Source organism: Manacus candei, unplaced genomic scaffold, assembly GCF_025592945.1.
Source record: "Manacus candei isolate 608988 ecotype Guabito, Panama unplaced genomic scaffold, ASM2559294v1 h1tg000056l, whole genome shotgun sequence".
Taxonomy (NCBI): Eukaryota; Metazoa; Chordata; class Aves; order Passeriformes; family Pipridae; genus Manacus; species Manacus candei.
In genome coordinates, this window is record NW_026138104.1 from 4,826,035 (window position 1) to 4,838,311 (window position 12,277).

At 39.4% G+C, this 12,277-nt stretch overlaps 1 protein-coding gene across 4 annotated transcripts in view; it reads left to right on the forward strand.

Annotated features, from left to right (window-relative positions):
- The first annotated feature begins 3,019 nt into the window (after positions 1 to 3,019).
- Positions 3,020 to 12,277, forward strand: part of CACNB2 (calcium voltage-gated channel auxiliary subunit beta 2) — a 243,561-nt gene continuing 234,303 nt past the window's right edge. For 2 of the 4 annotated variants that reach the window (XM_051802386.1, XM_051802388.1), the window contains exon 1: positions 3,022 to 3,381. In XM_051802386.1, the coding sequence (XP_051658346.1) occupies positions 3,283 to 3,381 (99 nt within the window). In that variant the 5' untranslated portion in view covers positions 3,022 to 3,282. Of the gene's footprint in view, positions 3,382 to 12,277 lie in introns of all 4 variants that reach the window. The other 2 variants (XM_051802387.1, XM_051802385.1) reach the window with 2 other exon arrangements.

The following is a 12,277-nucleotide window of genomic DNA, read 5'->3' on the forward strand; positions in this document are numbered from 1 at the left end:
AATGGATTTTAAGCAGGATGTGACACACAGTAATAGATGGCCAGCATTTCTTTTTAACTGATAGTCCTAAAGAAATTTGCTGTATCAGGGCTTTAAACATATGCTCAATTAGAAACATTTTAGTAGTTTCATAAGAGTCATTGTAAGCTCACTGATCTGTATTTATGTAAGTTCTAAATGAAATCCGTTTGGTTATAAGTTATAAGATTTTAGCTGCATTTGCACAAATATCAGCCAACCCTCCTAGGCCTGTTTTTGCACATTCAAGTGATAGTTACAGACTAAACCAAACCTATACTTGCTGTACATGCATACAAGGTTAGGACATGGTGCTGGCACCACAATCTTATCTTGGTGGTAAAGAACAATTAAACCTGCAAAGTAATGCAGTCCTCCTTGCTCTAAAATAATATCTAATTTCTCATGCAACAAACCCACTTATTTTTTGGCACCCCAATCAGGTTATCTTCTTTGTCAGCCTAGGGTCTGGGGTTGTTTTTTTAAAGCAAACCAGACAAACAAACAAACAACTTCAAACAAAACAGCTTCTATTTTTGTCTGGTTTTCTAAAATTTACATGTTTAGCTAAGTGCAAATAAGCATGCACAACACCTCTCCATTGCAGATAAAAGTGTAAATAAATGCAGCAGTGTGTTTTCCTGTTGAGAAGTGGCTAGGCATACCATGTTGCTTTTCCCCCTGAGAAAGAACAAGCAATTTAGGACCTCTGCATATTGTTTTTACACACTGATCCTTATCCTGGAGCAGATGTGGCCAAAAACAGGATGCAGAGGGATGACTATATGTATATGTGTTCACCGCACATTTCAAGGTTAGAGAACACTGGTCAACTGCTAGACAAAAGGAGTGAAGCAGAGTAAGACACTTACAATTGTATTTCTAGGCTAATCTTCAAGCCACTCATTACATCAAGGTAACAAACTATAATTGCTGCTAAAGAGCAGTTAGGTAGAAGGTTTTTCCTCAGGAAGAAGAGCAAAATAAACTTATTAGAAATTCAGATGTGATTAGTGTGTGTTGAGGGGGTTCTTGTGGGTTTATTTAGAGAAAAATGTACAACATAAATATTTATATTTATTTTCAGTAAGTGATTTCCCTTCTGTTTATTTGTGCCTTAAAAACTTTTTTCCTGCTTTCTGCAGCCCGTATATGTGTGTATATAAACAAGCAAAATCATAGCCATTATATTTTTATAAAGTAAAGAAAAAAAGATAAATTAATCATAAAAATATAAGAAAGCACACCAAAAAATTACCTTTGTTTGATATATTCAAGCTCTAATTTATAAGGGAGCAGAAATACCCTTTCAATCCAGACGTGCAATTTATGGTTTTAGAAAAAAATAATATTTCCCAAATGGTCACTGCTACTCTTAAAGAAGGATGGTATGCTTGAAAAAAAAATACTGTCGCTTATATACCCTTTAAAAAGTGAAAATCCAGAAGGGAATATGAAGGACCACTGTTACATGATTAAATAACTTCCACTCCCTTCTCTTTGTGAAAGAGAGCAGGCAATCTCTGACAGATGCCTGAAAATCTACCAAGTAAAGGTACTGAATCATGGCAGATCATCAAGTGCCATGGGTAAATGGTTCCAAAGCAATCAAGGTGTTAGAAGTCAAAGACAACATCTTTCGATAACAACACCCCACTCAGCAATCATTAACAGGAATACTGTGTTCAGGTTTTTCAGTAAGTTCCTTAATTATGATGACGGTCACAAAAAGTAATTCCATTAAAACAATCTAATTTGAAGTGACAAAGAAATAAGTGCTTTGAGGCCTCTATTAGAAGGTGAAGTATGCATCTTTTGAAAGTTAAGCACATAAAAGACATTCTTTTCACTTAAAATTAAGGTTCTATTTTACCATGGACAAGAACAAAATTTTAGAAATTATTTTTGAAGAATACTACTACAACATTTCAAAATGAAATGTGAAACTTTTTGGACAAGTGAAAGTTCTCAAGCTTCTTCAAACCTTGGAGTGCTTCCGCTTGCAGAGAAAGCCAATTTCTTCACAAAAAAGTGGGCAGTTCCTGTAGGATTTTCACTATTCATATGAGAAAATCCATAGGAGTAAGCTAATTCAGACACAAAATCTATTAGCTATTATGAAAAATGAAATAAATTAACCATGCAATTGAGACAAAGCATGAAAGTATGTCTTGAAACTGATCTGGCTTTTGTGCTGGCTTTGCTTTACTGGTTTCTTTTCCTGTAAGTGATTATTATATTGCTTTTAGTAATGGTTGTGATTTTAAGTATATAACATTAGTCAACTTAGTTTCTTTACTGCCTTTTCACTGTTTACAATCAGCTGATAAGAGATTTCACAAGCAATCACGAAGGGATACTGTAAACCTAAGTTTCCCTCTCATGCTGCGTGGAGCACAGCTAGGTCCAACCCAGTGATCAAAAGGAAAAGTACCAAGATTACGAGTGGGCTTTATGGGGTCAGAGGGTTTAGTGTTTATCAGGACAGTCATTAAGTTGTGTGTCACAAAGATTTCTTAGGCATGACAGATCATCTCAGCGGTGGAAGGTGATTTTCCCAGGTCAGGTTTTGAACAGGTCTTTCAAAAGCCTCCTGCGGGGTACCGATGGCACGACTGAGATTTTGCTGCTATAGGTTGTAAAAAATTAGAAGGTGGGTTTCATCTCACTCATCCCTTGTTGATATGTGCACAGAAAGGTCCAAGTACAGGCAAAAACCGTATCAACACGACAGATCTACAGAACTTTATCTTTGAAAGTGCCGGTTTCCCCACTAAAACCATGGATTGGGCTCAGACGAGGGTTGAGGCAGGCGATGCCTTGCGGCCAGGGTCCAGATGTCCGGCAGGGCTGAAAGGACAAGCAGGGCCTGACCCCTCCCCTGTCCCCATCTCCAACTTTCCCGCTGGCCACTCCGCCGCGTCCGCGCATCCAGCGGGGCCGACGGGGAGCCCTGCAGGGAGCGCGGCGCCGCCCCCGCCCTGCGCTGCCGGGAGGGAGATGCTCGCTGTCACTTTCTCTCTTCCCCAGCGCCGCCCCCTGCCCTCCCCCGCGCCCGCCGCCGGCGCTGCCCCGTCCCCCGGCGCCGAGCGCGCTCCCCGCCGGCACAGCCAGGGCTGGGCAGGGCAGGGCAGGGCAGGGCCGCCCGCCCGCTCCGCGGCATGGCCGGGCGCTGAGCGGCGCCTGCCGCCCCGGCTCGGCTCGGCTCGGCTCGGCTCTGTCCCGCCGAGGGGCTCGGCGCCCAGCCGCCCGCTCTCCTCGCCAATGGTCCAGAGAGACATGTCCAAATCGCCTCCCAGCCCGGCGCAGGAGGTGCAGATGGAGCTGCTGGACAACCCCCTGCCCGCGGCGGCGGCAGCGCAGGTACCGCGGGGCTCGGCGGGGCTGCGGCCGGAGCGGGGTGGGGGCGCGGGGCCGGGCTGGGCTCGGAGGCTTCGCCCTGGGGCGGTGGGGCTGCCGGAGCTCCCCGTCCTCAACTTCGGTCCCCGCCGTCAGAAAAGTTTCACACGGCTCCCCTAAGGCACCCGAAACCCCTGTTCTCGCCCCCACCCCCAAATGCCTGGTAATTAACATACATGGAGTGCTCTGTGCCATAGAAGCGTCGTAAGTCAAAAAACCTTGCGATTGTATGGAGGGTGGGTATGTTGCTACGGTGCTATTGAGCTGCTCTTTTGTGCATGTATTGCTCACGGGTTACGGCTATTTCCCCCTGTTTCAGTAACCTGTTGTATCTGTACCTGATGCTTACCATGCGCTGCTGAAACCTCACTTATCTGTTACACGGGCTGGTGACAGTCTGCGTTGGTGGGGATAGGCGATTCACGCCGATTGTTGAGCAGGAATTTTGGGAAGGCTGAAGGTGTTAAGCACACTGCAGATTTAAGCTGCTCGATTTCTGTGCAGAAGGGTGGTTGTACAGTCATCTCTGAAATTTTAATAAGTCGGTCCATGTGCACAGTGTTCAGGTGGATGGATGATGTGAGGGAGGCAGGGTATGGATGCTTGCACACTTGGTAAAGACTTTATATTTTGAAAGGTTGTTCCTGTTTATTAAATGAATGTATAATTTCTTTGAGTTTGCAATAGCTGGCTACAAAGACAACGGTGCTATTTTTAAACCCAGTAAAAGGGTGGTAAAATCTGATTGTGTGCAGTTTAAATTACAAACATGCATGTTCTTTTAGGACACAGTTTTTTTTTTCATTTTGAGGCGGCAGTTTTTACTGTTGCTGCCACAGCTATCTCTGATGCTTTCTTTGAGAAGGTGCTTGAGTTTCATCCCAGAAGTACTCCGTTGACAGAGGAAAATGCTGTCAGTTTGTCAAAAGACTTGCTGATTGATCTTTACTTACTGGGGATTGGTGACAATAGAACAAAATCCAGACACTGAAGCAGAGACTAGGTTAAGCTAAAAAAGAAAAAGTGTCTCTTTGGATGTAAATTTGTCTGCAGCCTCCAAGCACAGAACAGACATTTCAGAGGGCCATATGCTTTGCCAGCTTCTCTAGAAGCAGTGGCAAGGGAACTAATTTTTGACCTACAAATCCCCCTCTTTTTATATCTTTTCAGCCCTAAGCACAGAATCGGCAACTGTCAAGTCATATGGTGACTCTCTGCTGTGGACAAATGTCAAATACTGATCATAAATTGATTTCTCACCCATCTTTTAACTAGGCATAAAAAACCTCTGTTTAGAGAGGGAGAATAGTTTGCTAACACCCATGTTATTTATGTTTCAGGTAATAAACTTAGATTCTGTTTTATAAAAGAGGTTTCTGAACACGACACTCACAGTCAAAAAGATTCACTTCTTGAGACAATAATAATGCAGCTTTTTGTTTCAGGAATGCTTTTCAGTTTTGGAATCAAAGATATTAGGCAAAACAGGAATCATATCTCCTCAATAGGTACTTATTTTAGTCATACGTAAACCTTTTGTATAGAGGAAATAAGATTATGGAAGAAAAAGAGCCCTTTGTCTGAATAATAATGGAATTAAATTCCTTAGCATGACACTGCACTGAGAGATAATTATTTTTATTTGAATTTTTGCTCCATTAACGTGATTTTTAAAAAAATCAATATTGCAGAATCTTGCTGCTTTAGAACACACTCCCAGTGACAAGGAGAGGCTTAATAAGGACATGTGAATCATCAAGTAGATTGCCTACAGGTACTTCAGCTATGCGCACCACTATCTTTTTCACCAAGGTACTTGAGTAGCAATCCTAGAAACATTTCATGCCAAGTAATGTGTCAGGGAAAAAAACCTCAATATGCGAGCTTATGGAGTGATATCACTCCTAAAAGTATTTGCTCTAAAGTACTACTTCTGGGAATTACGATTTAGCAAAATGTAATTGAAGAGCATTTGTAAAGTTGTAACAAGCCTCAAAATTTCTCTTATCCAAGACTTTTACTTTTGCAAAGCTGAGATTTCTTTTAGCTTACCTGTACATCATGGTTGGTGTCTTTGATTGTGCCTGTCCATCCATTTTGGCTAAACTTGTGGCAAAAGGAGTGAACGTAGTTAAAATTCTGGAATTATTACACTTAAAAGGTAGATAAATGTGTGAAATATTCCTAGATAGCCCCTGTGTAAAATCTATTTTTTATTTTCATAATGCATTTTCCTAACAAGATCTACAAACAAAGTAAAATCTCCTTGGGTGTTGATCATTACAGTAATACTGTATTGTCCCTGGGAAGTTCTTTGCAATGGGGACAAGGTATTGGTGCATTATTCTGTATTATTATTATCTGTGGCTTTTAGGTCCATATTACTATAAAAATATAGTTCTAGGTACTCACTGTGATCCTAGTCTAGATGGGGTTGCAGTATATTTTCAGATGTCCAGTTTTATTCAGACAAATGTACACGCTAACAGTTACACTGTGGAATTATTCACAATGTTCAGGGATATGTCAGTGAAAAGTGGTAGTTTTAGGTGTAATAAAATTAACATATGTGATTTTCTAAAATCATAAAAGAAACAAACTGTTCAAAAGCATCACTGATGATCAGTATCTTTTTTAAACAAAATCAACTCAACTCCTCTTTTTAGTTTTTAATTTCAAGAACCCCCCTTTATTTGAGGAATCTGAATTAGTAGAATATTTTATTTAATAATTTTAATTAACCCAGATGCTATGTTGATTTGTTTATACTATAACATAGCATATTAATGCCTTTCATGGTAACTCTTGGCCTCTCTTGCTTTTTCCTCTCCCTCCCATGTAATTTTCTTATGATCCTACTTCAAAGTCCCTCAGTCCCCAGAAATCATTAGATTCAATTTCTATTGCTATTTTCTTATGATAAAGTTTCCTGTGTTGTGCATTAGAAACAGTCATAGCAAATCAGATCAGCAAATTACACAAGATGTTTCAAAGAAAATATAATGAAACCTTCTATCAAGCAACTACGGACTATCTTGTGGAGGGAAAAGGTATCTTACTCTGAATGAATTCTTCCCTATTCCTCATTATTATTTCCTTCCTGTTCTTTTTCTTGCCTTCTTATGCATCATCTGTCGATGCAGGTCCTAACAACCTGACACATTTTAAATGGAAACAATTATCTTCTGGATTGTTTTCTTCAGCTCTTTCACTTGCATTTAGATTTCCTCCATCAACCGGTACTGTTAAGTGCTTCTACCTTCCAAGTCTAAAGGTTTCATTCTCCCTGAAGTGCTTGACTAGTTTTTCATGTTACGCTGCTGAAGGTAAACTGAATGCATGGGGCTAGGGACAGGCTTGTTCAGTTTTCCTCCTGTATCAAACACAGTTGATGTTAGTATAAATTTAAGAGTGATGTGCATGTGGTGATTCTAGAATATCAGCTTAGTTATTTGGCCTTTAGACTGTTGTCCTTCCTCGATCTCCAGCTACCTTCCCAGTTGCATAGCACCATCCCTTCACTACCTGTATTGTGGTGATGAGGAATGGAAAGAATATCCAGAGATTTGTTCTCAGCAAACTAATCACACTGCCCTCTGCTGCTTTCTTTCAGCCGGACCTATCACAATTCATGCGTGTTTACCAATTCTTCAAACAAACATTTTGCAAGTGTGTTTCCCAGTACTGACTTACAAGAATACTTTGTAAACCATAAACAAACAAGAATTATGTCACTTTTATTACTTAAATAATAACAGTACCCATTCATTATAGAGGCATGGAAGGTTTTACTCTCTTCTGGCAGCATCCCTGGAATCCAGATCCAGTGTAGCAGCAACTCAGTGGAATATATACAGAGATAAAATCCTCCATTCATTGGACTTTCTCATGGTTCTCAGCAAGGGGTGGTGTTTTCTCTCCCAATGTGGTAATCTCCTTTCAGTGTTGTACTCCTTACTGACAAAAATAAATTTTAATAGTCCTTCACTGAAGAAAGCCCTTTCGATTTCCGCTATTACTTTTCTGATGATTTTCCTCTGCTCTTTGGGTTTATTTGTTCTGAACTCTACCACTAAAAAGTGATTTTGCATGCTCATCTCTTCCTGAGACATATTCCATTTGGGTATTGCACATTATTAGCATATATGGGCTATAATAATTTTTCTTTACTTTTTCTTAGAGTGTAAAATCCCTCAAAAATAATTCAGCAGCTTCAGTCCTAACTTATTTCTGTGTCTGGCAACTGTCTTCCAGAGGCAATCTCTGGATTTGTCTTGTTTTGTCTCTATGTTTCTAATTTCAGACAGTTACTGATGAAAAGTTCCTATACTATTCCAAGGCTGGCTTCTCTGGAGTCTCGATTACTTTTCTTCTGCTTCTTTTACTCAGTTCTTTCCTATGCCAGGATAGAAGAGCTTCCAAATAAAACAAAGCAATGAAAATCACCCTCTCTGCCCTCCAAGGTCTTGGTTTCTGTCCCCAGGGCAGCAGACCCTTAGCAGAGGTCCTCAGTATTTGCCCCATAGTTGGCTATTGCCTCCAAGTAACTTTCTGTCATAGAATCAGATCTCTTTTTCTGTTTGCTCATGTAAGAGAAATGAAGAGATCCATGGAGAGCAGGTGGGTATGTGCAGGCACGTGGCCTGCAACTGTAGTTGCCAATCTTAAAAAGCTGCAGGAAGCACAGAGCAGTTTGGGCATGAGCTTCAGCACCTTCTGCTGCTGGGAGCTGATATCTTCATCACTGGCATTACAGATACATGTGCAACAGGTTTGCACTGGGGTGGGTTTCCAAGACACTGTGGAGGAGGAGAGCAAGCCAAGTTCCCAGCTTCTTGTCTGGCAGATGGAAACTGCCAGGTGACCTGGTCTCAGGCCAGGGTAAGAGCACTGGGAGATGGCTTAGGAGTGTAGGAGTTGGTGAGAATAGGGCTATTTCTAGCTGCAGTGTTGGAAAGGCTTTATCACAGGCCAGCAGAAAAGAGCATCTAAGATTTCTCTGTTACAGATTTCTCAGAAGAAATTGTTTTTTTTTTCCTTTTTACATGGGGGAAAAAGAAGCATGTGTCAAATACTTATTTGTGTATTATATATGCAAGTTTGGAGAAATAAATAATTTGTTTGTTTGTTTCTATGAATTTTTTTTTTTGGTGTAGGTAGAGGATTTTCTAAAATGTCTATGGAATGGACTTTGCAAACTTATCACTGTAGTTTGCATGAACTTGATGACTGTATATGGAGATCCTCAGTTTGATAGGATTCCTGGAGGGAAGCCCTGTCTTTTCTGAATGGTGTCCTTATAGCAAACGTTGTTTGTTAGGAGAAATCCAGGTTTTGAAACCTAACTTGGGGATTCTTCTCTGCTATGGGGACAGGAGTTTGTGCTGCTCAGGCAACTTCTTTGCTCAAGGTATGTCACAAGGCTGAGTGCCTGTCACAGAACTGCACTAATGTTTACCATGTAGGATGACCTGAAACCCCAGCCCTGAGACGGAGGCAACCCAGAATATTTTACTATGTTCCAAGTTCCCATCACAGAAGGGAGCTATGGAGTGCTGGGGAGCTCATCATCAAGGTCTGTGTTCAACTTCTAGCCCTTGGCTGTGCTGTCAGAAGGCTGACCTCATCTCCTTTATGAGATTAGTATGATTTGTGGTGCTAAGATCAGAAATATTCACGCCCCTTTTTGTAGAGTGAGGATGTGGGGGTTTGCAGCCACGCAGCTGATGCTGGAGGCTGCACTGTCCAGTAGCTGAAGGGTATCATTTCTGAGTGGCAACAAACCTGGCTATGGACCAGAGAGGGCTCAGGGGGGCTGAGCTACGGAAACATTTGTTGCCTTGTTGTAAGGAATTGTTTAAAGTGGCAATGGCTTATTCTTCTAAGGGGAGGATAGAGCTGGATATGTATGTTCTGCACTATCCCGGTTTGCATCCTTTTACTAGAACATGGGCATTTTTAACTATTTTCAAAGCTTTGGCCTGGGAAGGAAAAATACTTAGTTCATTCTTGCATTTCTGACATTTCTAGCAATTCTCTAATCCTTTAGGGGGGTCACTCTTTACCTTTAGGTGTTCTCTTGATCTTTATAATTGGTCACTTGTTCATCTGAGATCATGTAAGATACATTCTAGCTCTGATTTTTTTTCTTTTTCTCTCCAATTTCTGTCTTGTATCTTTGTTTAAAGATCTGACTTGACATCAGTGACTCTACTACCTATATCTTCTATATCTTTTCATCATTCTTGGAATGAGACCAGTAAGATATTTTTTAAGGAACTATTTTACCTATAATAAACAGTAAAGGTTCAAGCTCACTCTACTTTAATATAAAATACCATGAGAGTGGTTACTGGTGAAGGGCATTTTAAAATTCTTGCTGAAGATCAGTTCCCTGGATGTAGATAGTTGGTAATTTTAAATATTTTATATGTCGTCTTCCAGATGATAGTATTTTGCCTACAGGGATAAACCATGCCTTCTGCTTGTCATGTGTGTTAGAGGATTAAATGTTATAGATGCATGCTTTTCATGTGTTGAGGCAGGACCTCATTAGTGTGAAAGGGTTTCACTGAGTGACATTGATCTCATCTGTTTGCAATAATGAGTGAATGTATATAAAACTGTTAATTGTCTGAAAACTGCTATGTATGCCTTTAACGCTTCATATGATTCCCATATTTAATTTGATTACATGGGTTGAATAATGATTGCACAATGTACTTTCTGGTCAGAGTTGGAAAGCAGAGACTTTGCTTTCTAAAGACTTTGTTGATGAAATGCTTTTTTACAAAGTTACTTTGATGGTTTGTTTTTGGTGGTTTTTTTGTGTGTGTTTTTTGTTTTATTGTTTTATTTTCTGTGAGGTTTCACATTGTTTGCCAGGTATTTTGAGAAGCTGCAGAACATAAATGTATGTGTTTTGTTTCTTGTCTTTGGCAGCTCAGACAATTTTAAAAGAATTTCACAGATCTGACTAATAAACCAAGCTACAGTTTTGATCTTGTAAACACTTAAATGTATACATAACTTTATGTTTGTGTAAGATGTTTTGATAAAATCCAGTGAGAATGTTCCTGTCAGCAAAGTTTTTATATGAACAGGCTTCTTTGCAGGACTGGATCCAGTTGTATTCAAATTAGCTGGGGCAAATGCTGGTTTACCATAGGCACCCGCCTCTGCTGGGTGTTGGGATTGTTACCATTGGGCACTGTATACTGGGGTGTGGAAGCATTTGGTCTCCAATGGTTGTCTGTTGGGTACCATATAGATTAAGAACAATTGCCTTGTGTTATTGCTTTTATTGGCCAATGTCCACGCATCATGATTCAGCCCTTTATTTTTAGTTACTAAATTACAACCAACTGCTGAACAGAACACAGATAAGGCAGCTAATTTTAATATGAAAATCACAGTAACATATTGGCTTAATTGTTAAAAGAAATTCTTTTTTTTTTTTTTTATTTCCAAAATTGAAAATAACTGGTAGATTTTTGTTGTTGTTGTACAGAGGTCTTGTTCTCACATCAAGCTCTTATGGAAAAAAAAATACACTTAAAAAAGCAAAACATAATGACTGTGACAGGATGAGTATTCATGAGTCTCCACATGACAGAGATAGTTAATAATTTTTAAAAATATATAAGACTGTTTTGTTTACGGAAGACTTATTTTCAGAAGACAGTTTCATGCATTTTTGACTGTGGGAATAAGCTTGAAAGGCATAGAAGACAAATGTACTCCCTGGTTAGCATGCTTTTAAAATAATGAAAGGAGTCATCAAATCCCAGTTTTCCCTTGTGCCAAAGTTGTCTCCCTTTCCTCTGACTGAGAATCAGTCTGTGCGAAGAAGCAGGTGTAAAACTGACTTTGTCTACACTCTAAAGCCACAGCCTGCCATCATGTCAACAGTTTTTTGTATTTAAGGTCAGTATTTAGCTTGTGCTTCTGAATAGTTCCCACTTATAGAAGACTAGAGCAAAAACATATGTTCTGCCATGCAAAAAAAAACCTTCTCAAACTGAAAAATCAAGGTGAGTTTCAGTGTAAGTTGCATTTGCTGTGTGATGTTTCCAGAAATAAATGCTTTTAGTCATGGCTATGCAGACAGAGAGGTGTGCATTTTATCTGTGTTTGTAACACCGTTTTATTCTGCTCTTTGTTTTACCCTCATCACTCTAGATTCAGTCCCTCTTTTGCCTTTGTCATAATTTTTTGTGTTATAAAAGTGAACACTATGACACTTTAAATAAAATAATATTGTATAAACTGGGGACAAATACAAACAAAACATGAAAGAGAATATGTGTACATTTTTTCTAGTATCTCCTTGGGAATCACACAATACTATGCTCTACACCATTTACGAAATTGCCTGCATAGTGTGATGTTTATATGAATGCTTTATGTTCTTAAGCTCTTTTGTGAATGTTAAAAATTCTTTGGTTTTTTTCCCTAGTACATTTCTATTTACTTCCACAAAAATTGTAGAAAAGGGGTTCAGAATGTTTGTGGGTGACCAAAGTCAGTTACCTCAATAAGAACCATTTTTAAGAGTTAATTTTGATTTTAAGATGTTGTTGTATGTGAGAACTACTGCTATTAAAGATACTTTTAATATATTTTAGGTGCTTTAATATATTATATAAGGAGAAATATTTTATTATATTATGCAAAAAAAGATGGTTCTGATAGAACTGTCTATTCTAACCGTAACTGGAAAATATTTTGAAGAATTTGCTGGTAATGGGGATTTCAACCTACTTTGTATTCTTATTGATCTATGAAGACCTTTCTATTATCAAAAAGTTCTTCTATTATCAAAGATTTCTTTTAGAAATGCAATCCTCATTGAAATTTA